The sequence below is a fragment of the Felis catus genome, chromosome C1 (assembly GCF_018350175.1).
Source record: "Felis catus isolate Fca126 chromosome C1, F.catus_Fca126_mat1.0, whole genome shotgun sequence".
Taxonomy (NCBI): Eukaryota; Metazoa; Chordata; class Mammalia; order Carnivora; family Felidae; genus Felis; species Felis catus.
In genome coordinates, this window is record NC_058375.1 from 113,868,681 (window position 1) to 113,893,048 (window position 24,368).

The following is a 24,368-nucleotide window of genomic DNA, read 5'->3' on the forward strand; positions in this document are numbered from 1 at the left end:
CACGTAGAAAGAATTGCAACTCCTGGAATTTACGGTAAATAAAATATTTTTTGAATATCTACCAAAGTTAATTTTTTTAAAGTTTATTTATTTTCAGAGAGAGGGGGAGAGAGAGAGTGGGGGAAGGGCAGAGGGAGAGGGAGAGAGAGAGAGAATCCCAAGTAGGTTCCGCACCTACAGCGCTGAGCCCGACGCGGGGCTGGAAACCACGAACCATGAGATCATGACCTAAGCCGAAACCAAGAGTCAGACGCCCAGCCAACTAAGCGACAGAGGTGCCCCTCTATGAAGCTTATCTTTATGTTTAAAACCTTTCCTAAAATTTACATGCCTGTTGCTTGATGAGAAAAAAAATTTTTTTTCATTTAAAATTAGTAAAAGTATTCTTTGATCAGTATAAGAGAAGATAGATGGACAAATCTGATTATACTGTTTTGAACATGCACATGTGAAGATAATCAGTTTTGATGAAGTCATCCACAAATTTGCAGAAATAAAGTCAAATGAACAGACATTTGAATATGACTATTACCGGAACAAAGCAATACACAGGGATGTTTTCCCCCTTTTTATTTTAAAATTAGAAAATTTTCATGTACTACATTGTCTTTTCTTTTTTGTATTGGAAATTTTGATTGGCATGATAACATACAGGAGTTCAATATTAGCACATTTTGCCATTTGCATTTCTATTAGTTTCCATTTAGCTTTATGATCATTAATGAATACAACTTGTATATAGGAGATGGGATGTTAGAAAATGAGCCACGTCCTGGGGTAAAATTTAGGAGGTACAAGTGGTAGAGAAACAATGGGGATTCTGATCGGATAGTCACACACTCCTAGTGGTGGGAAATAAATCAGGAAATCACTTTCAGAGCAAAAGTACAGTAAAAAAAAGTAGACCCCAAATGTGAATAGAATGCACAATAAGAACACATTCAGCTTCCCATGGAAATTGTATTGAAAAAGTTTTAGGGTGTGGAAGGTTAAAGTCAAAGGTTAGAAGTACCCCTGGACAGATAAAGGACACTGTAATAGGTACCTATGGAAATTTGAGGACGACCCTATTTTGAAAATTGTTTAATGTTTATTTTTGAGAGAGAGAGAGAGAGAGAGAGAGAGAGAGGCAGAGTGTGAGTGGGCAAGGGGTAGAGAGAGAGGGAGACACAGAATCCAAAGCAGGCTCCAGACTCTGAGCTGTCAGCACAAAGCCAGGGGTGGGGCTTGAACCTGGTGAATCCCGAGACCATGACCTGAGTGGAAGTAGGACGCTAAAACGACTGAGCCACCCAGGCGCCCCAAAGAATGCCCTATTTTGAAGAGAGAACAACTAAATACCAATAGGTAATAATGAAACAAAAAGCATTAGAAGGAACCAGAAATTATCATGACTATTTTTACAAATGTCCAGAGTTATTAATCTGATAGTATCCACATATACTAGTTGTTAGTGGTGAAGATAACACACGAACTTCTGTTGGCATTACATTAAATTCATAAATGAGGGCACTTACAGCTTATTTCAAGTCGGATGAAGTCTTTAATGCCAAGGTTTTCTAGGAAAACTCCCGATAAAGCCGTGGTTTTGAAAAAGAAGGAAATATCAGCACTGAACTCCGCATGGAAGGTGGGAAAGTGGAGGTAAGAGGCTTCTGTGTAAAATGATACCGCATTCCAGAAGTGCCCTGCAAATGAAAAAAATCCTTAAGCGTGATTCATTGTTTTGGAATGGGATAGAGAAAAGCAATGGGCATGTGAATAATTTTCAAGACTGAGGGACACTGCAGGGAAAAGGGATAAGGGAATAAAAACATCTTGTGCTTATGTAATGAAGAGAGAAAGCTTCTTTCCATTTAGTACTCACGGTCACCATAGCAACGCAAGGGACCAATTCTCCAAGCAGCTTCTGAGTTTGATCTGTTGGTATCAGTGATAACTATCTGAGTGACAGGCAAGTGGTCTTTGAAGGAAAGAAAGCCAGTATCATTTGTCCTGCAAAACATAAATTTAAGAAAAAAAGAGGAGAAAATGTGGATTATGTAGGGACTCTTTCTCCAAGAGTCTTCTTTTCCGAGGTGATTTGGGTGGTTGTAGCAGCAGGGTGGGGGCAGGGATGGGGGAGACAGAAGGCTCTTCATCTCATAAGCATATGCAAAAGACTGGAATGCTAATTACAAAATCCTTGGCCAGCTTCCAAAAACCAGTGGCATTTACATTTTCCCTAAGTCTTTCCAGAACCACAGGTAATTTACAGAGCTTGCTGTGGCTTGCTGTAGCTAACAGCACCCCACCTGCACGATGCAGTGCTGATGTAACATCAAACATCGGCTCTCTTGCCACAAAGAGATTGGGTAGCTCAGTAACTGACTTGAAATAGGGGCCACAAATCCCACTTGAAATCACTCCAAGGACTTGTTTCAGCCTCCTGCCTCCAGTTTCTGATCAGCTTGGGATGTTTCTTATCACCTTTTTAACTCTAGGTAAAAACAAGTCTCTAGAGTTACTGGTTTATTGCTTTTCATTGTGCTCTATGTTTTAAAGATGTTGGTAGTTAAGGGCTTGGGCTTTGTCTTTGTTAATTATGCAGCTGGAGAACTAACTAGTCACCCTGTGGCAAAAAAAAAAAAGAAAAAGAAAAAGTTAAAAATAAATGGATGAAGCTATTGTTTTTCCCTTTTTTAAAGCTGTGTTTTTTGACTCATGGTAAGGACAAACCATTTAATAACTGAGAGAATAAAAGTGTAGGTAAGAAACTGGCATTGAATGAATATTTTGAGCCAGAAACATACCAGCGGATATTTTTTTCCCAGACAGCACCCTTATGCAGTGGGTACCATTATTTTCCTTCACAGATGAGGAAACTGAGGCTCAGAGACATCAGATAACTTGCCTAAGTTCACAGGACACAAGGGGCAGAGGCTCAGTCACATGCTCGGTATCTACCCTGCATCTAAATTTAACAAGCGTGCCATAAATAGCCTGGTGTAAATTTAACATGTATGTATACACATATATTTTAAGACTTTGAAGATGCCTGTATATTGTGTATTTCATCCTGACATGATAATTTGAAACTCATGGCTAACAAAAGACTGAAATTTCTGAAAGACGGGACAAAAAAAATACAAAATGTTTTATACCACAGCGAGTCTTGAGATAGTAACCAACATTCTTCAATAGCCTTTTTAAGCGTGCAAGGCAAACTCTGCGTTATGGTCTTGTTCCATTTTACTGATCTGAGCATCAGGTTCCCTGCTAGAAAAGATGATGGGGCATTTTTCATGTCCATGCTTCATCCATCAGGCATGCTACCAACTTAAAATGGCAAGCCAAACTCAATCCTATGGGGGCAGTCTGAGAACCCCACAGAGTGGGCTGGACTCTCCACCTATTCAACCTTAGTTAAGCACTGGATGGATCATCTTGCCTGTGCCTGGGAATTGGGAGACCCAGAACCGCGCACCAACATTCAAGGCAAAGTAACAACAACACAAAGAAGCAGATTCATACTGGTTGTCTCTCTGTAGTCACAAAGAAGTCAACAAAACACTCAAAACACACTCAAAACCAATGTTATATTTCATTAGCATTGTATAGCATGTACATCTCTGAGTTTAGAGACCAAGAAAACAGTATCCCAAATTCTTAACTGGGAAGCCTGGCAGCAGTAATGTGATGTAATGCTTCAAGGACATAGTTTTAGAAGCACACAGATTGGTTCTGGAAGCCCAAGTCCCCAGTTCCTAGCTGTTTTAACTTGGGCAAATCATTTTATTTCTGAGATTCCATGGAGTCCTCAATTTTAACATGGAGATAAAGTCTATACCACAGAGTTATTGAACAAATTAAATGAGATCATATAGTCACTTAGCATGGTGCCTGAGCTATGGTAACTGTTCAGAAATGGTGGTGGTAATACTCATTTTAGTTCTTATCTTTGTCCCTGAACCCTCTGCAGCCTCAGACAAGTCAATCCATTTTTTCACACCTCCAGCTATGATTCTGCATTGAATATCGCCTACTATACAAAACACTACAGAAAATTAAATGTTAAGTTTTGGCATCCAACTCACGAGATTTGGAGAAAAACCTACCAATCCATCTTGGTTATAAATAAATGAAATATTCACCTGCACACATACCCTTCAGGTCAAGTAGCCAAAAAGGTAAAGAAATGCACTAATCCATTTTCTACTATTTGAGTACCATATTTAGAGGCCATTCAAAGGGCTGGACATAAGACTTTAGTTTATGTTTCAAAGGATTTCTATGAATGTTACAAAGACACAGAATAAAATTTGAGTCTTTATACTCCAATATCTTTTCAAGCAGAGAATTCAAAGCAAATTCCACATAGTCAAAGAAGAATACAGACAAACACATATGCAACCCTGAAGAAACCATTTTGCTTTAGGATTTTCTCTCCACTTTCATTTTCAGGGTGAAAATGTTTGATTCTGAAGCCTGTCAATCAATGCTAACTACTGCCTCCCTCACACACTTGACACTTTGTCTGCCTCAATTTGATGTCCTGGGTTAAAGTGCTGTGATAAAGAAATAGCACTCTAAGGATAAAAATCTCTTCCAAATAACAGAGAAAAAAGTTTGATGATGCAAGACACAATACCAAAAATGTTTTTTTTTAATCTGACAACTAAAAAAAAAAAAAAAAAAAGAAGAAGTTGCTTTCCAAAGTTGTTGAATTATGATAGACACAGGGGCCAAATGAGTAATTCCCTACAAGGGCCAAATAAGTAATAAAAATGAGTGAAGCCAGTTTTGTGTTAGATAATACATGGAACCTGACACATACGTTCAAGAGAGAGAGAGGAAAACTGGTCGAAAACAGTTGTTCTGGCTAAAGGAGACAGTGAATCCATTAATAACAAGTAATAATGATATTCATGAATGTAAAACAAGTGGGTCAGACTGGAATATTAATGTAAAACTTCTCAATTTTTAAACCTTGACAAAGGATTTAAAATTCTATAAGAAAGAAAGAAGGAGAGAAAGAAAGAAAGAAAGAAAGAAAGAAAGAAAGAAAGAAAGAAAGAAAGAAAGAAAGAAAATGACTGGGAGGGAGGAAGGAAGGAAGGATATGGTGGGAGCCAACACTGCACTGGCCAATAAAATGCAGGTAAGGGTTGTGTGCAGACTATGAGCAATCTAGGTGTCAACAATATTTTGCGTATTTATTCATGCTCTTAATGTCACAGGGAGAAGAAAAGTGGATTTAATTCAATTTGTGAGTGATAGGTATGATTTCAAAGCATCAATGGGTAGGATACCTGGGGGCTTTGGTGGTGGATTTTAACCATACGATGATACCCAGTGATACAAATTAGGGTGGTGCCTAGTGATAAGTAGGGAGTCTAGAGCTATACATTTCTTTCCACACATTGACTTGTTTTCCTTTCTCTTTTGTTTGAACTTACCTTCTTAAGGGCACACATTTTATAGACTTTGTCTTCCTTTGGAACAATATGCGAGCCTATTCCTAAGGGTACAGGGCACTTAAGTACTTTATAAGTGCAGAAGCCATTGTGTTGTAGTGGAAAAGCACTGCCATTTTGACCAGACTGTTATGGGTTGAATCCATGTGTCTCAAGATACTAGTTATAAAATGTCAGTGAGGTCACTCTGGGCCTCAGTTTCCTTACCTCTAAAATGGGGATAATAATATCAATTTGTTTTTTTTAATAATATCAATTTGATACTATATAAATGGAAGGAGATAACATATATAAAACCACACACTAACACAAGGTGGGGATTCAATAATTATTAGAATTCCCAGTAAACTTTGAAATTGTAAAAAAGTGAAATAAAAAGAATTTTTTAAAGAAAAATAACAAAGGGAGCTTCACGGTTGGCATGAATGAGCAGAAGGCAGTCAGTGACTCCAGCTTCTGGAGGCTGCAAGGGTACAAAGGACAGACATGTGGTCCTCAGGAAACACACAAGGGTCAATGAAAGGACATGTAAGAGGAAATGTGGTCTCCCCTTCCTTTTATTATCTGCATCTTGGGATTTTACCAAATTCAGAATTGCAGAGGCAAAAAGGGGCCACTGATTTCTTTAGTGAATCACTGGGGTAAAATATGGTGAAAAGTCACATGCTGTCATTTATTTTTTCATCAGCCAATTTTAGTTCACTTCTGCTCGGTAAGCTGCTTTTAGTAGAGTCATTTGGGTAACTCAACCTGTCAAGAGAGATTTTTGTTTCCTTTTTACATTCTTATTGCTTTCAGTCACTCCAAAGAAAAATAATAAATAAATAAATAAATAAATAAATAAATAAATAAATAAATATCATTATGCATAAGGTAGAAAAATCTAGAAAATTATGCAAAAACTTAAGGCCCCAGCTAACTTTGAAGCCCTTGTGCATGAATCTGAGTGCATCAGTCTCAAGACCCTCAGCACACTCTTCCCTTGAGCTTGTGGCATAATGCCCTTCACCTTCCATGGCTGGGTGGGAAGAATGGCCAACTAAATGCCCATGAGCAAGTTTGCAAGTCTGAAGAACTGTATTGATGCTTGCCAGTAATTCCACCCTAACTTTGGTTAAGGCAATTATTTCCCTTTGGTCTTTGTTCTTAAGACTTCCTAATAAAAATGACATAGGGGATTAGACTGAAGGTTGGCTCTCACTTGGTTGTCAAAAAAGCGAATGCAAGCATCGACTGTGGCCACATATGCAAGTCCACACCAGGAGGCCATATCTATTCCCCTGTTCCCTATGCTGACCAGAACATGTCTGGAGGCTTGTTTTCCATTCCCAGCATAAGAAACATGAGGGGCAAAACAAGACAATTTTGCAAATATTTAAACATGTCAGAAACTATAGTTCTTCTAAAACATTCTAGAAACTTGAAACCAGAGTGCTCTTCTCAAATAGATGGGAGAAAACAAAACCAGGACTGGGTATATGAATGACAGCCAAAGTCCACCCAATATTACCTTATTATTAGGAAATTTTCATGACCTCAAGATTTTATGAGTATAAAATTAATTAAGAAAACACTACCACAAATGGAGATTTTTGGAGGCCTGGTTTGACTGATCTGCTCTGGATATGAACAGAAGTAGCATTCACTAGTGCCAGGAAAGTTCTTCACAGAACTGTCTGCATTCTCCCTCTTTATCTCCTGGCCCTCTTCTCCCCCAACCAGCCTTCTTCTCCTTTCATGCCATGGCAGCCCCACTCACTGAATTGCTAACTTCCATGAATATGTCAGCCCCTAACTCATTCCACTCTGTGGCAGCATTTCACAGCGTTGCCTTCCTTCCCGTCACAGACACAATGAACACATAGTCTTTCAGCTGCCTACCGAACACCTTCCTTGGATGTCAACTGTCATCTCTAACGAATATGCCCCAGCCCCCTCCACTTGTCACTGCTCCAGGGATCTGTTCCTCTACTTGTCTGTGTTACTCAGTCCTGTGAAGGACATGGCTCCGTTCTCCCAGTGACTGAGGCCATACACACACAGGTCTTCTCTCTCTCTTTGTCTCACTCCTCCCTCATTCTTCATCAACCACTTCCACCAAGCTCACCTGCTTTATGTCTGTCCATCCAACTGCCTTATCTTCACCCTCCAGGCCTCAGTTTTATTTAGAGGGAGCTCCAGGGTCTTGGCCCAGGCCTTGGTGATGGTTACCTACACTGGCTTTCTGGTGTCAAGCTCACTACTGTCTTCCTGCTCTCATTCTCCACCATAAGACTCCCAGAAACATACTCAGCAATGTGAACCATGATTCATACTCTTATTTAAAAGTTGGTTGGTTATGATAAGAGGTCTCTGTCTCTTAGAGGTATGGTCCAACTTCCAAAATATTTAACAGGGTTGAGTGTACAATAAAATTCTTATTAAAACCACAATTACCTTTTACAGAGTGTTATTTCTAAAAAAATTTTTAATGTTTATTTATTTTTGAGAGAGAGAGAGAGCATGAGCAGGGGAGGGGCAGAAAGAGAGGGAGTGAGAGAATCTCAAGCAGGCTCCATACTGCCAACACAGAGCCTGATTTGGGGCTTGAACTCACAAGCCATCGGGATCATGACCTGAGCCAAAGTCGGACGATTAACTGACTGAGCCACCCAGGCGTCCCCGTGGAGGGTGAGTTCTGAAGAAAATGACCCAGGGGTCAGAGGCATTACTCCAGTTTAAGGCTGCTATTCTTAGAACCTACTGCTGGCTCTGGGACTCAGCTGAGTGCCTCCTATCACTGAATGTGAATGTGGGAGCTGCCTTTGCCTTTCCCTGGCCATGTGAGCATAAAAGTAGATTTTCACACATGCTGTCATTTAGTCCACAGAACATCCTTATGACAATGCTGTAATCATCACCTGCCTTGTGCAGGAGAGGAAGTGGAGCTTCACAGAGGTGACCGAACTTCCTAGGGTGCATTATTTTCAAGTGGAGAGGCCAGGATTTGAACAGCACACCTTTGCTGTCATCACCTTGCTCCTCTGGTGTCCTGGTCTCCCTCCTTCGCCTGGGGACACTGCTCCTTCCCACAGTTAGCCTACATCTTCTCTGAGCCGTGCTGGAATAATAGCACTGACCCTGAGTCCTTGAGCTGCCCTCGTGGGTCTCTGGCTGACCATCCCCATTCCGTTCACACAGGCTTTCTCCACACCAGATACAATTCAATTGACTAGGTTTCAGTTTACTAATTTGCAATCATTTTCCAGCCCTGCATTCCCTGAGATTACACGGGGGTCACCTTGACAGGAGTTCTGGGAGCCCACAAACTCTTCGGTTACACATTTACAAGCAATCTCTTGGTTTATTTCTGTTGCGGGAAGGCCCATCCATTACAGGACGATTTTAACTAGTGAACTTTCAGAGGGCAGCCCTGTCTTTGGGGAGAGGGGCCTTCATTGTTCTTTCCTCATTTCACCTATGAGTGTTCCAGTGTGCTACTTAATTCTATTTATTTTATGACATAGATGTAGGTATTTTTTCTTAGAAATTAACTTCAATAAATCAATATTGTCTCCTCCCATTTAAGACACTGAAAACTAGGGAAAATAATAAAAATGATGACTAACAAATTTTTGAGAAATAAATACATGGCACATCAGCTAGATGCAGAAGTTACTGCTAACTCAGCCAGGAATCAACAGATACCAGAGATATGCTGCTTCTTTTTTCTCTTCTCTTCTCTTCTCTTCTCTTCTCTTCTCTTCTCTTCTCTTCTCTTCTCTTCTCTTCTCTTCTCTTCTCTTCTCTCTCTTCTCTTCTTTCTCTCTCTTCCCTTCCCTTCCCTTCCCTTCCCTTCCCTTCCCTTCCCTTCCCTTCCCTTCCTTTCCCTTCTCCCCTCCCCTCCCTCCCCCTTCTCTTTCTTTCTTTCTTTCTTTCTTCCTTCCTTCCTTCCTTCCTTCCTTCCTTCCTTCCTTCCTTCCTTTAAATAAAATAGGAACCTGAAGCTCAGAGAGGCTAAATGATTTAGGCTGTATAGTTACTTAAATGACAAATCCAGGATTTGATCATCTCATTACATAATAAAATGTTACTTAGAGATAAACTACATTTTATATCCAGAAAATGAGGGTGCTGCCAGCAAAGGTAGCTACAATTGTGTGTTCTTTTTTTTAAGGTATATTTATTTATTTTGAGACAGAGAGAGAGTGAGAGAGAGAGAGCGTGTGAAAAGGGTAGGGACAAAGAGAGAGGAAGACAGAGAACCCCAAAGCAGGCACCACATTGTCAGCACAGAGCTCGGTGTGGGGCTCAATGTTACGAATCACAAGATCACAACCTGAGCCAAAATCAATAGCTGGCTGCTTAACCGGCTGAACCACCCAGGCACCCCAGTTGTGTGCTCCAGGTGTATTATGGGTATTAGTTCATGCTATTTTTACTGCAAATCTATAAGGCAGATTTTCAAAGGAGATAGAGCTATTTTCTCTCTTCCTCCTTCCCTCTCCTACTCTTTTTCTCCTGCTCCTCCTGTTCGTAATGATGAAGACTCTACAGTTTGAGAAAAATGCAGAAAACACTAGGATTTATCTGTAGTTAGCCTACAGAATCCCCATGGACCTCAGAAGCAATACCAGTCATGGCAGAAATGACCAAGGCAGAGAGAAGGAAGTGGAGAGGAACTCATTATCACGTGGGGCCCATCACAGCTGTCCACACTTGGCTAAGGTGTCCAGCAAGTTCTGAGCAAAAAGAAGTTGTACCTGGTGTCTCTCTCTGTGGCCATGTTTGCCTCTACTGAGTTCTGGATATTCCTCTTCAGGTAGAGGAGCATGTCCCCCAGAGTCAGGGCATCCAGATCTGAACTGATCCCCTTTGAGGTCTGGGTAACATCCTAAGTCCCTTTGGCAATTTGGCCACACCTACCAAAATAGAAAAGTGGATAATTTGACAGTTTTAAGTTAAGGGTCTATGCAGTAGAAATAATAATTTTCAAAGAGTCTTGCAAATCAAGACTCAAAAATGTTCACTGCAGCGTTTTTCCCCCTAAGAGTAAAAAGTCACTGACAAGGAAAAGGTTTATCATAAAGGAACGGTAAAATAACTTATGATACAGACATACTATGGATACTTTGCAGCTATTAAAATGGACAGGATATACTTGTTTTCATGCTTATTTAATGATGCCAAGTAAAAGCTCTCCAAGACATACTTTATGTGAGAAAAGTGAGCTGCAGAATAATATGTTTAATATGATCTCACATTTTTTAAATGTTTTATGTTGATTTATTTTTGAGTGGGGGGAGGGACAGAGAGAGAGGGAGACAGAATCTGACGCAGGCTCCAGGCTCTGCGCGGTCATCAGAGAGCCCCATGGACTCGAACTCGTGAACTGCGAGATCATGACCTGAGCTGAAGTCAGACGCCTAACTGACTGAGCCACCCAAGCACCCCAATATGATCTCACATTTAGTGAATATGACATACACATAGGAAAATATTTATATGTAGAAGTACCTTATGTGCCCAACTATTATCTTTAGGTGTCAGATTATATATACAGAGCTCAAGTATGGATTCCAAGTGGTGGTGAGGAAGGAGATTCTACTTTTTTGCTTAAATATTTCTGAAACATTTGAGTTTTTATAGTAAGTATATAATAGAATGGATTTATTTTATGAAAATGAGCTCCTAAAATTTAAAAAAAAATCAAGAGAAATAGTCCCCTTATGCTTTGTTAAATATAGAAACCTAAATTGGGTGAGTCAGAACTGACAATTGTGAGCAAATTTGCAGAGCAGATAAAAGAGGTAAGCAGCTCATGTAATTTGGATCTGAGTAAGAGCTACTGTTAGGTGAGTAATGCTGTACACTTAGTGATAAGTATGCAAATGAAAATAGAAGCCAAAGTCCCACTGCATTTTTCAGTATAATTATAATATATTGTTATACAATAACAATCCAAATCAAAATGTTATATAAAATATACTATATAAATGCAAACTCTTAACCTTCATATTGACTTCGAGTTCTATTTCTGATACTCACAATTTTGCAATTACCCAAGTAATGCGATTCCACAGACAATTTAGAGACTGTACTTGTACAGCCTGACAGAGAACTGATGTAATAAAAGTCTGAGTCTAAAATACTAACAAGTATTTTATAACTGAGCTTTGTTTTCTAGAACCAACAGGTCTTAAATTCCTTATATTGAATATTTTCCCAAGAAATGATAGATGGTGGCAGCACTAAACTAAAACAAACAAATAAACAGAAAACAATTCCTAATGCTGTCTTTGGTACGATATCAACTATTTCACTCCATTTAGAATTCTATAAAACAATGATGTGGTATACTTTTGAATTATCACCCTCTGGATATAGATTCTTTTCGCCCATTTTTGTGCTGTTGCTTCTTTTCTTGAGTATGTGATGCTTTCTATTGAGAGAATAGATGCACCATGACACATTCTGTCTAAAAACGATCTGAAATCTAGTCATGGGATAGTTTAAACAAGCCAAAGCAAGTTGCCCCAGGATATACATTTTAAGTGGAAATGTAATGAATTAAACAGCAGACAATAGCTAGTAAGTGAAGTGCATATTTGGCCAGGGAGAGAGGATGGGGAGAAAGGAAACCCCATGGATTCATTATTTCATTCCTTGTTTCAGCAGTCAATGCATGAAGGACCTACCATGTGCCATGCATACTTCTCTCTAACATGAGGTGCAGGCCCTGATTATAGTACTAGATGCATGTGGGAATTCATAGAGTGCAAGTAAAAATACAGATAAAGCTTTCATAATTTCTGCCTGCTAGGAACAAACGCACTTTCAAAACTCAATAGGCAGTAGAACAGCTCATAAACAGTTTCATGAATAATAAAATTTAACCAGCAAAGAACATAGAATCTTAGTGTTTTCTGAGGTGATCCTTTCCTTTCTCTCAGGATTCAGGACTCCTGCGCCATCTTAGGACACTACCAAGAATGAGGCACCATTCCTGTCCCAAGTCTGGGAATCTCAGGGGTGGAAGGTTGAGGAAAGGAGGTCTGCGAGACCACAGAACAGCCTATGTGAGGGAACAGCAGAATCCTAAACCCCTTGGGTGTATCCAGCATCCTCCTCCTGAAGGCAACTGTCTCAGTAAATCTTGCGGGAAAAGCAGGAAGGGTCTTTGTGAAGGTCAAAGTCCTGGGACTGGATTAGATGTGAAGTCACCAAAGAGAAAAGCTGAAGGCAAATGTATAAAAAGATAACTTTTGGAGCACAGTGGCCACTTCCAACTACTCTTTGAGAGCCAGAAGGGGAATGAATGTGTGGCGGAAAGTTTAGGCTAAACTTTGGGTGAATGTTTCTTGTGAGGTTATAAAAGCTGGATAACAGCTAACAATGAAATAAAGATCAGTTAATCCTACAATGACCATGGCCTGACCTACAGAAAGTAAAAATATGCCCAACGGAAGACATTCAATTGTTCATTCATGGATTTGACACCATTTATTAAATAATTTCTCTGTGGTAGAGAAGTGGAATCAATGGCAAAAGAATGGTTTGAAGCTTTAGGATTCCATATACTGAAAAAAAATCTAAAAATATCCTGTATATATATTTTTTTAAGAAACAGAATAATAGGTTCCCTTTTTTGGATGACCAGATGACCAGAATTTAAACCTTATACCATTTTCTCTTCCTATCTTGTACCATATCGCTTTATGTAAGGGTACATCAAGGACAAAAGGCAAAGAACAGAGTTACTGAAAATCATATAAAAATGTCTATACTTTCTTATGAATAAATTTTTAAAAATGTTCTACTGTTAAGCAACAGAGCTTCATTTCAATTCCACCTGGTTGTTTGGTTGAGCAAAGTCCTCATTAGGGCCATGGGCCCCCACCAACAGGGACCCTTAGGAGGCTCTCCCTGCCTCCTCCAATTGGATCCCTCCTCCCATTGGATCCCTCTACTTGGCTGACAGCTTCCCACCCACACAGCCCCACTGTCCCTGTGCTGTCTCCAGCCTGGAACTGCCCCCAGTGTCCTTCGTTATTCCCCACAGTCCATCAGTCTGAAGTAATGGGATCAGAAAACAGCCGATTGGCAAGATTTCTATACGTCAAACCACGAAGTTGAAGACAAGTTCCTTTACAATCATTGACTGTAAAACTGTTACTCATTCAAAGTCTTCTCATTTCTCTTCCTTTTTTTTTTTCTTTTTCCTTCTGTTTAGTTTAGTTCTTTGGCTGAGGCAGAAACCCCTGGAGATAGAACACCTGACCATGATGCCTACCTGACGCTTCCCTTTACTCTAAGAAAGAGTTGCGCTTTTGGTGTTTGTCAAGTTCTTCTTTCTCCTCCATCCACCTCCATCTTCTGGGCTGACTCACCTCCCCTCCCACCCACCACATGCTCATTTTCCCCCTTTACTTGGTCTGGCAGCAATGTATTCAGTTCCAGAGGTTAATTAAAACAGAATAAACTATTATCAACTACCAGAGGCCTGGAAGATGGCTGAGCCTCCCAGAGCAGCCTGTTTTAGCAAAAGGAAACCCACAGGCTGCCACAATGTGATTGGAGAAGGCCTGGGAGAGGTCTCTGGCATCCTCACCTGCTGTCACAACTGAAAATCTCAAAATTGGTGGCTCCTTTTATGTAGTAACCAAGAGTATCCTTGGATTCAGCAGGAATCCCACCTTGCCCCCTTACGCACGTGATCTGAACTGAGGATACCATATCAGAGCCTCAGTTTCCTTTTCTGGGCAAAAAAGATAATAAAACCCACCTCAAGCGTTGTGGGGATGACACTATGAAATAGAGCACATAAAATGCCAAGAACACTTCAGTGCATGATAGGTAACATTTATAAGCGACAATATTACCCAGAAGTTGTAATACATCAAAATGCTATCAGCTAGATGTTCCACCAGCCCAAATCAGTTTTCTGATCAATTTTACCAAAAGCAGAAACTTGAGGGAACTGTACAATATAAATATATTTGAGGTTTCTTAGGAGCATTTTGAAACACCAGCGATACTAATAGGGGCACTCTCTTCTGAAACAAAAATTTGAGATGTGTGGAAAGCCAGCTTGACCACATGGAAGCTAAGAATGTGGTTGGAAGAATGTTAAAAAGAAGATAGAAAAACAAAAACATGACTATTTCACAATCCTGTGTGCTTTTATCCTTTTCTCTTCTGCATTAAATAATAGACTTGAATAGATAAGTGATGAATGCATTTCCACAAGGCTCTGGCAGGGTTCATATTGGAAAGGATATCCTGTGTCCACAATCTTGGTATAGACAAAAGGATCTCATTACTATTTCAAATACAAGAAGCTTCTTGATCTGGATTTAGTCTTCTTTCCTGTCTTCCTCTCTTATAAATCCCCCACATGAAAACGGGGCAACAATCACACCAAAATATTTGTGTGTAAGAGAAGTAGTGATTTTTATATTATTTCACATTTCCCTGTCTGAGCATATGAAGGTTCTACCTACCCATACTATACTAACTTTAGCTAACTTCTTTCGGTCCTTCAAAACCTAATTGCCACTTGTCCCAGCCCATATCCACCATAGGTCTGGGCGCATCTATACTTATCTCTATTACCAAATTCATCACAAAGATCCATATATTGCTAACTAACTATTTTTTCCCCCTCACTGTTCCGTGAGTTCCTTAAGGGCAGAGACTACAATGCCTTTGGCTTTCTCTGCAAAGCAGACCGCTTGACTGGCATAGACTAGGCACTCAATAAACAGGTGATACATGAGTAAATGTCAAATGGAATAGTACATGCAGTTGCTTCTATAACAGGGTATTTTCCAGACTCAATATATTAGAGTGTGTGACTGTCCGAAGACAAAGGAATGAAATCCAGAAGAGTTAAATCAGAATCTCAGCCTCTGCTCCTTCATAAGAATGACAGAAGGAACTCCCTGATCTCACCTGGATTTTGCCCTGAGACACTCAATGTGTTATTCTAGTCTTGGTGAAGTAGGCATCTTTACAAAAGAAAGGTCTGGTCAGTTCTCTTGATCTTTGCTATGTGGGTTGTTGAACAAAATTTATATCTAAAATAAAACGCTGCTGCCTCTAATAAAGGTTGTTTGCCACAGAAAGTGGCAGATAATGGGGCTTTTTCCCTGGTTTTAAAGGAACTGGAAAAGGATATGAAAAATGCAATAACTTCTATGTTGATAGAGGTATGATGACACCAGAGTTGACAGAAAGGACATTTTGAAGTGTTCCTCTGGGTACAGCCTAGATGATGAAGTTGAGTCAACACTTTATAAAGGGTTCAAAGCTTAGTGAACTAGTGAGCAGGTCAAACGAGGAAGAGGGTGTAATCTGAGTAAAAGAGAGAGTCAGTGGAAAATCCTAGAGAAGAGAGAAGAGGCCAACATGGTGGCCTATTTTTAAGTAATATGATATCATTCTCTCCCACTGCCCCTCATTGCTTAATAAATTAAGCCCAGCCCTGGTCAGTTGTTCCCTAGGAAGGAAAGGCACTGAGGCAGTGTCCTGTATGCAAAGGGCCACACCACAGGAAATAAAACAGTGAGCAAAGATCAAAGAGTTCAGCCACTAGGGAGTGAATTGAAGGTAATTAGGAGAAACACTTCACCTTCTCTTTATATTCTACTGCCCCATATCAACTTCTCTGATTATACATGATGAAAGAAAGGTGTTTCCATTTAGGTGTGTACATCTATAATTTCTGATGTCAAGCATAGAGAAGGGGAATTAATGAATCATGCAAAAGTGAGTGATTCTAAGCTGCTGATTGCAGATCATTTTGACTATGTTTTCCTGGCAACAAAACCATTTAACTTTTCCACAAAAATCTCTCAAGCTTTGGAGGAGCCATTTTGTGGTCATCCCTCATCCTCAGAGGTCTTCTAAATTCATTTATTCAGTTAACTACCACTGAGTTTCTACTGCACAAGGGATAGATCCTGAGGGATATAATATTAAAAGACATAGTCTCCATCCAAAATATGAGTTATAATTGATTGCAGGTCTTTATGACATTATGATAGAAGGCACCGCAGGGTAAAGTGGGGGCCCAAAGAATGGAGAAGTCCATCCTACCTCCATTCAACTTTGTTTGATTTTACCCATGTGAAGATTTTGAGGTAACTTGCCTGAGGGCCCAGGCAGCCCTACAGCGTTCTGAAAGGGTGGCCCATCTAGAAGAACCTGGGGGAGGTGTTTGGTACTTTCCTCATTGAATTTAGATTTTGACTCTACCTGAAGTTTTATTCAAAACAGTCTCTGCTGTTATCAATTTAAACACCAGAGAAAAAGTACTTAAAAATTTTTAAGTGGGTTGAAAGCAGTTGGACTTAGGAATTCTTAATTGAGCAGAATTTCATGAAACAAGCAAAATTACAAGGCCAAAACTAAAGAATGCCTGAAATTTAGTGACACAAAATGGTCTTGGAAATGTTCTGTATTTTCATAATACAGAGACAAACAGGTAGTTCACTTGAAGGACAAGGGGTCTTAACCTTACAAAAGCAATAAGGTAGGGGAGAGGAAGAGAGACCCTGGCCCCAGCCATAACTGAGTTCAAATTCTGGATCCGTCACTTAATACATGTGGGTCAGGTCAGTGACCCTACTCAACTTCTCTGTAAACCACATTCCTCAACCTTAAGATGCAAAAGTGAGACAATTATAAGGAATTAGTATGGGTTTTTTTTGTGAACATTAAGTAGATGTTCAATAAATATAAATTTCCTTTGTTATCATTGTATTGGCCAGGAGAGGGTGGGCCGGTGACTGAAACATCAGTGGGAAAATGGGAGAATGAAGACACAGTTTGTATGATTACACATCTCTGCCTCCCCCACTCTCTCCCAGAAGCTATATTCCACACATTATAGAAACACTGACTACATGACAAAGCTTAATGTTACATTTCATTCTGTTGTGAAAAAAACAAACGTTCAGAATAGAAGGTGGTGATGAGGTGACGTGTTTTATGTTACAAACCTCAGTGATAGCCCTAAAAGTACTAGAGCTGGCAATTTTCCAAGTTACAATCACAATCATTAGGGGGACCTAGTTTATATTGAATTTCTCAACCATGTCTTTTTCTCTTGGGGGAAATTTCATGCATCAATTAATGTGTTTCCTCCACAACTGCAGAAAGATCATGATCCCCATTACCATTCATCCTTGTCAGCATCACAATTGCAGAAGTGTCGAATGTCCAGGCAACTCTCATCCAGGCCACATTCACACTGCTGGACCCCAGGAGGGGCACCTCCCCAGTAAGGGTGCCTTTCATTAGACCGCCCAATCCACCAGGTAAATGGTGTTCCATCTGAAAGACAAGATAGTTTGCAGAGAGTGTTAGAAGCTGAGACGAAAGTGTCTTGAAGAATATACATATATATAGATAGATATACGTATATACTTACATAAACGTAATACGTACCTATACATATATACATACACATACTATATATATTCTGTCTCTCACTTCCTTTCTTCTCTTCTTTCCTTTTCTCTCCCTTTGTTTCTTTTCTTTTCTTTTCTTTTCTTTTCTTTTCTTTTCTTTTCTTTTCTTTTCTTTTTTCTTTTTCTTTTTTCCTTTTCTTTCTTTCTTTCTTTCTTTCTTTCTTTCTTTCTTTCTTTCTTTCTTTCTTTCTTTCTTTCTTTTTCTTTCTTTCTTTTTCTTTCTTTCTTTTCTTTTCTTCCTTCCTTCTTTTCTCTCTTTTTCTTTCTTTCTCTTTCTTTCTTTCTTTCTTTCTTTCTTTCCTTCCTTCCTTCCTTCCTTCCTTCCTTCCTTCCTTCCTTCCTTCTTTTCTTTCTCTTTCTTTCTTTCTTTCTTTCTTTCTTTCTTTCTTTCTTTCCCTGTATATCTATCTATCTATCTATCTATCTATCTATCTATCTACATACATACAAATCTATGTATCCATATACACACATCTGTATCTATATATCTATATCCATACCCATATCTATATACATATAAAGATATAGATAAAAACAACACTGTCATGAAAAGTATTTATGTAGTGGGATATGAGTTAATCACAATGGTCAGAGACAGGGTCACAAACTCAAATCAGGCAGGTATCACAATTAATTAAATTGGGCTAGATTTCAGACCAAAAAATTTTAAGTTACAGATACAATAATTAATTTCCTTATAAAATTACCAAAGGTAAAATAACAGCATGAAGGCCAAGATTGGTCTCAGTTTCTCATAGACTCTGAGAGCAGGGGGACACTAAGGTGAAGAAAGAATGGTGGTACCCTGGATTACCATAGCTTCCAACTTGTTTAAACAGGGTCATATATTTCAAGTTCAAAGACTAGAAGGAAAAAAAATAAAACCTTCTGAAGATCAATTGTGTGGGTGGGCTGAATAATTCCTTCTGAATGTCATATTTAACCTATACGTCTGGTATATAAACTGATTTCTGGCTTATATAATAAACAGAAAACTATTTTGGAGTCTTGTTTTTGGCAATTTATTTTTTTTTAAGTTCAGTAAAGTCTCTTGGAGTTTTCCTTTATAACTGGGAATATGTCACTAGATTAAAATTAGCACTCAAAAATGATAATTATCATAAGAATCCAAGTGATGGGTTGTAGGCAGACATGGATTATGCATTTTTGTCTTCATGGAGTTACATCCAGGTTGCTTTGGAAATTGCTGTTTTGTTTCTGTTTATCATACAACAAGCACTTAATATGTGATTACTTAAAAAATGAAAGAAATGCTTACGAGGGGCCATTTTTTAATGCCGTGCCATTTTAAAGTAGAATAATACTTGTCTGATAGTGTTACTAGGTGGGAATTTTGCCAAGTCAAGATTTAATTGCACATGCAACTTCTGATTTACAAACACATAATTTACAAACCATTCGTGTATGCACAGATAGCAACAACTTTCCAAGAATTGCTCTCAGTGCTAATACCCTTATGAAGGTCACTGAGGCAAGCAGGGAGAGAAGTGACAATCTGGAACTTCCAAGAATCAGTAGGTCATTGGAAAAACAGAAGGAAGATGCTGTGAAAAGCAGAAGAGTCTTAGCATTACCGAGTTAGAGGGAGGTCAGCCTGAAGGACCAAACCCATGCCAAAATACCACTCCTGACTCTGCCTATAATGTCCCAAGCCCCCTTATTAACTTTTAAGCTAGAATTCAAGTTAGAGATGTTTGTTAGTGAGTACCTTCTTTTTAAAGACTAATTCTCAATGGTATAAATCCATTTTCCCTACTTTCAAACAGCTGTAAATCATTAAACACTAGTTCAAATGAATTGCTTTGCTTCTAAATCCTAGCTTAGATAAGCCACGTTCAAGTGGCCTAGAGAGATTTTTCCAGTGGGTGAGTTCAGGCAACACAAGGGTAAAATATTGTGGATGTGATATGTTTACCAATGGTGGCTTTGGGTCCAAGAAATGGGAAGAAATCTCTTCATCTCTAGCTCCTTCTGACACTGCTCAGTCCTCTCCCCCATAATCTAGAATCCAGATCCCATAGTAATGTTCAATGTCATCATGGATCATTTTTGTTTGTGAGCTAAACAAAAGTTGTAATCATATATATATATATATATATATATATACATATATACACATATATATTTTAATGTTTTTGTTTGTGAGCTAAACAAAAGTTGTAATCATATATATATACACATATATATACACATATATGTGTATATATATATACATATATACACATATATGTGTATATATATATATACATATATACACATATATATTTTAATGTTTATCTATTTTTGACAGAGAGAGAGAGAGAGAGAGAGAGAGAGAGAGAGCATGAGCATGAGCGGGGGAGGGGCAGAGAGAGATGGAGACACAGAATCCGAAGCAGGCTCCGGGCTCTGAGCTGTCAGCACAGAGCCCGATGCGGGTCTCAAACTCACAGACCACGAGATCATGACCTGAGCCCATGTTGGATGCTCAACTGACTGAGCCACCCAGGCGCCCCAAGTTGTAATCATATTGATAGCATCATTACTAACGGTATGAGTTCTGGACAACCAATATGTGCATAGCTTCTGGTGTCTATGTTGCTTCCTAGGAGTTTCACCAATGCTTACTTGTTATCTTAAGCCCCTAGAAGTTCCACAGCAGCTCAAGGCTTTGCTGTGTTGTAAATCCATCAGTGTCTTGTAGAACTGAGGCTTAAGGTCCCCTCTTCATGTCTGGAAATTAGTATTAAGGTTTTAAATTGTTTTAACTGAATGACTGTAAATGAACAAGAAGAAAGGAAGCGACAGAGAGGAGAAACACACACACACTCACACACTCATATGCAGAAATCTGAAAGCAGAACCATCATTGCTCAGTTTTCCTCCTGGATGTTCCACTTTTGTGTTTGTTTTCCTGAGGAGTACTAAATGGAGCATAAGCAACAAGGAAACAGGATCAAAAAGGGTGGACTTGCCTTGATTCATGACACTAATGATGTGGTCAGGAAGGGTAGTCTACACCCTAGCTGCACATTTTGACCACTGGGGAAGTCCAATTTATTTTCACCTGCCCAGGTGTTTTAAAAAGTGAAAGAACAAAGCACAATTATAAATATGTAGATATATCTCAACATTCATCCAACAAATATTTACTGAAGATCTATAATATCCCAGGAACTATTCTAGGCACTTGGGATAAATCACTTTAAGAGGAACCAAACCGACCAACCAAAGAAAACAAGCCCCCCTCCTCCAATATTACATTGTAATTACAGTAAACAAATAATAATAATAATAATAATACATTTCATATTTAGAAAGGAACAAGAGGTATGGAAACAATACAATAGGCTAGAAAAAGTGGGCTGCAAAAAAAGTGTGGGCTGAAGTTTGAGTGGTCAGGATAGAACTTGATAAAAAAAAATACTCTCTGAGCAAAACTTCAAGGAAGGAGCAAGTGACATGTGGCTGGTCATCTAGAGAAGAACCCAGCAAACAATGCAAACATTCAATGTAAAGGATCAGGGAGTGTGGGATCAATGTAAAATAAGGGGATTTCCTAAAATCTATCGCCAGGTTTTCAAACTACGATTTTCCAAATTTTGCGGAAACTCTAATTGGAACATTTAACGAGAAAAAAATATCAGGAAAGAGGCAAAATAGAACATTTATTAATCAGGTTCTTGCCTACAAACTAAGAATTCACTCTGATAGTTCCAAGTCCAATTTTTTTTTTAAGTTTATTTATTTATCTTAGAGAGAGAGAGAGAGATTGAGAGAGAGGGAGGGAGAGAGAGGATCCCAAGCAGGATGATCCCAAGCAGGCTCCACACCAGCTGCGTGGACCCAGATGCGGGGCTTGAACTCACGAACTCTGAGATCATGACCTGAGCCAAAACCAAGAGTCAGACGCTCCAGTGACGGAGCCACCCAGGCACCCCATCAAGGAGTATTTATTAAGAAGATACCAGACTGCCACAGAACCATGACCAAGGAAGTAACGGGCTTTTGGCTAATGGGCTCACCACCTTGCTCACTGGCCTGTTCAGGGAGCTCTGCCTGGCTCACTGTCCCCGAAAGTTAAAAGTTGGAGACCTATGCATCTGAGTATGTTACACTGCCAGTGCCAGGACCACTCCTCCCTAAGCATCTCAGGTTAACAGGCCCCATCCCTCCAAAGAGAGATGTTTCTGTGGCCCTCAACCCCAACCAGCAGAACAGAAGCTCCGTGTAGAGCCTGCTTCCCAGTCAGAGCTGCACACAGGGACCTGATCTAGGAAGCACAAGGACACCCCTCCAACCCAGCTGGAAGGGAGACTGAGGATGCGAATTCTGACTCCCTACAGAGGCAGGACTCACGGTGTGAATTTTCCCTAACACAGAAATGTCACTCCAAAGATATTGGACAGGTATAAATGAGATGAATGGCTCCTCTGGAGCTAAATACACACTTAGTATTACTTAATGGATCAGAACTCTAAACTGGGGGCACCTGGGTGGCTCAGTCGGTTAAGCATACAACTTTGGCTCAGGTCATGATCTCATAGTTCGTGAGTTCAAGCCCCACATTGGACTCTGTGCTGACATCTCAGAGCCTGGAACCTGCTTCAGATTCTGTGTCTCCCTCTCTTAGAAACTCAGCAGTAAGCACTGAGGCTGGGAGAGGTGGTGAGGTCCTCAGTATGCAGCATACAGAACAAAAATCACTAAAGAATTTAATTTATTTGCATTACTTCTGTGCATTTGGGATTATTATTGTTATGTAATCTCGTATTATTGTTATGTAACCTCGTGTATACAACAAGGTCTGGGAAAATTCATCATTTTATGTATATATATATATATACATAAAATTATATATATATATATATATATATACATAAAATTATATATATATATATACATAAAATTATATGTATATATATATACACATAAAATTATATATATATATATGATCAAAAACCCTCCTGAGAAAGTTTATGGTTTAGAGTGAATGATCTCAGTGTATGGCAGTAAGTGAGCACAGAAGGTGATCCCTTGCCCTTTGTTAATATCAAACAGACCAGCACCAAACCCAAGATGAGTCATTTATCATGCGGCTTATAAAAATGACAATAAGAAACATTACTGAGCATATACTCGGTTACAGGCAGTTTTTTAACATGCTGTACATGTATTAACCCATTTAATCATGACTGTTATCCTAGGAGGTACGTATTATTATCCTTCACTGTACAGGCAAAGGGGCCAAGGCAAAGAAGGTTTGAATGACTGTCTTGAGGCCATACAACCAGAAAGTTCAGAATGAGGACTTGAACCCGAGCATTCTTGTCCAAGAGTCTACAAATTATTATAATCCCTATGTTATGCCACTGTGCTCTGACATGTGGGGAAATAATGCATGGTTAAAAAACTTAGGACCTTACAGCAAAACCCATATGGGTGGATTTAAGTGAGAGATAACTAAGAAAATTACAGGTGATTGGATAATCTCTTACATAACCTAAAATAAAGACAACACAATAAATAAATATATCTAACTATGACACATTTATATGCACTAATAATACCACAAGAATTTAATACCAGCATTGCTTGCTGGAGCCTTTTAAGGACTTCCCTGCCAGGAATTTCAAGAACATCATCACAAGTGCATTTGGTTTTGCTAGAGACGGCACACAAACTGAAAGCACAGTTTATGCCCTGAAGCTAGACTTCCTTTCATTTTTTAAAAAATATAATTTATTGTCAAATTGGTTTCCATACAACACCCAGTGCTCATCCCAACAGGTGCCCTCCTCCTTGCCCATCAGCCACTTTCCCCTATCCCCCACCCCCCATCTACCCTTATTTTGTTATCAGTCCTTAAGAGTCTCTTATGGTTTGCCTCCCTCCCTCTCTGTAATTTTTCCCCCCTTTCCTTCCCTCATGGTCTTCTGTTAAGTTTCTCAAGATCCACATATGAGTGAAAACATATGGAATCTGTATTTTTCTGCCTGGTTTGTTTCACTTAGCATAATACCCTCCTTTCAAATGCTCTATATCTTTCTTGGTTTTTACTCATAGTTTGTTTGTTTGTTTTGTTTTGTTTTTATGTCCATTTCCTGGGAACTCAAATGTTCTCCGTTTCAATGCGGCTAGGGTATTTGACAAACAAGTTAAAATAGGTAATTGTATAAAACCACCACGTAACCCCATTGGCACAGCAGACCACTCGGGGTATGTAGTCTTAGGTTTGCCCATAATAACCCTTAACTGTCAAGCTCCCCTTCCGTTATTTCAGTACAGCAAGACTCTTTCTTAATCAGGCCAGGGGTGAAGTCCAAGACCCGGCAGCCTTTCTCCATCCTTGGGCTCAGGTAGAAATTTCTAGGTGTATTTTGACTCGCATTTACATTGTAAAACACTAAGTTCTTATTATTCTAATTATCCTCAAGAAGACAATTCAAAATAAACT

At 39.3% G+C, this 24,368-nt stretch overlaps 1 protein-coding gene across 5 annotated transcripts in view; it reads right to left on the reverse strand.

Annotated features, from left to right (window-relative positions):
* CNTNAP5 (contactin associated protein family member 5) overlaps positions 1–24,368 on the reverse strand; it is an 805,732-nt gene that overhangs the window by 143,806 nt on the left and 637,558 nt on the right. For all 5 annotated transcript variants that reach the window (XM_011285200.4, XM_011285199.4, XM_045033599.1 and 2 more), the window contains 3 exons: positions 17,618–17,774; positions 1,868–1,995; positions 1,518–1,688 (listed from right to left, as the gene is read on the reverse strand). In XM_011285200.4, coding sequence (XP_011283502.3) covers positions 1,518–1,688; positions 1,868–1,995; positions 17,618–17,774 — 456 coding nt within the window. The remainder of the gene's footprint in view (positions 1–1,517; positions 1,689–1,867; positions 1,996–17,617; positions 17,775–24,368) is intronic.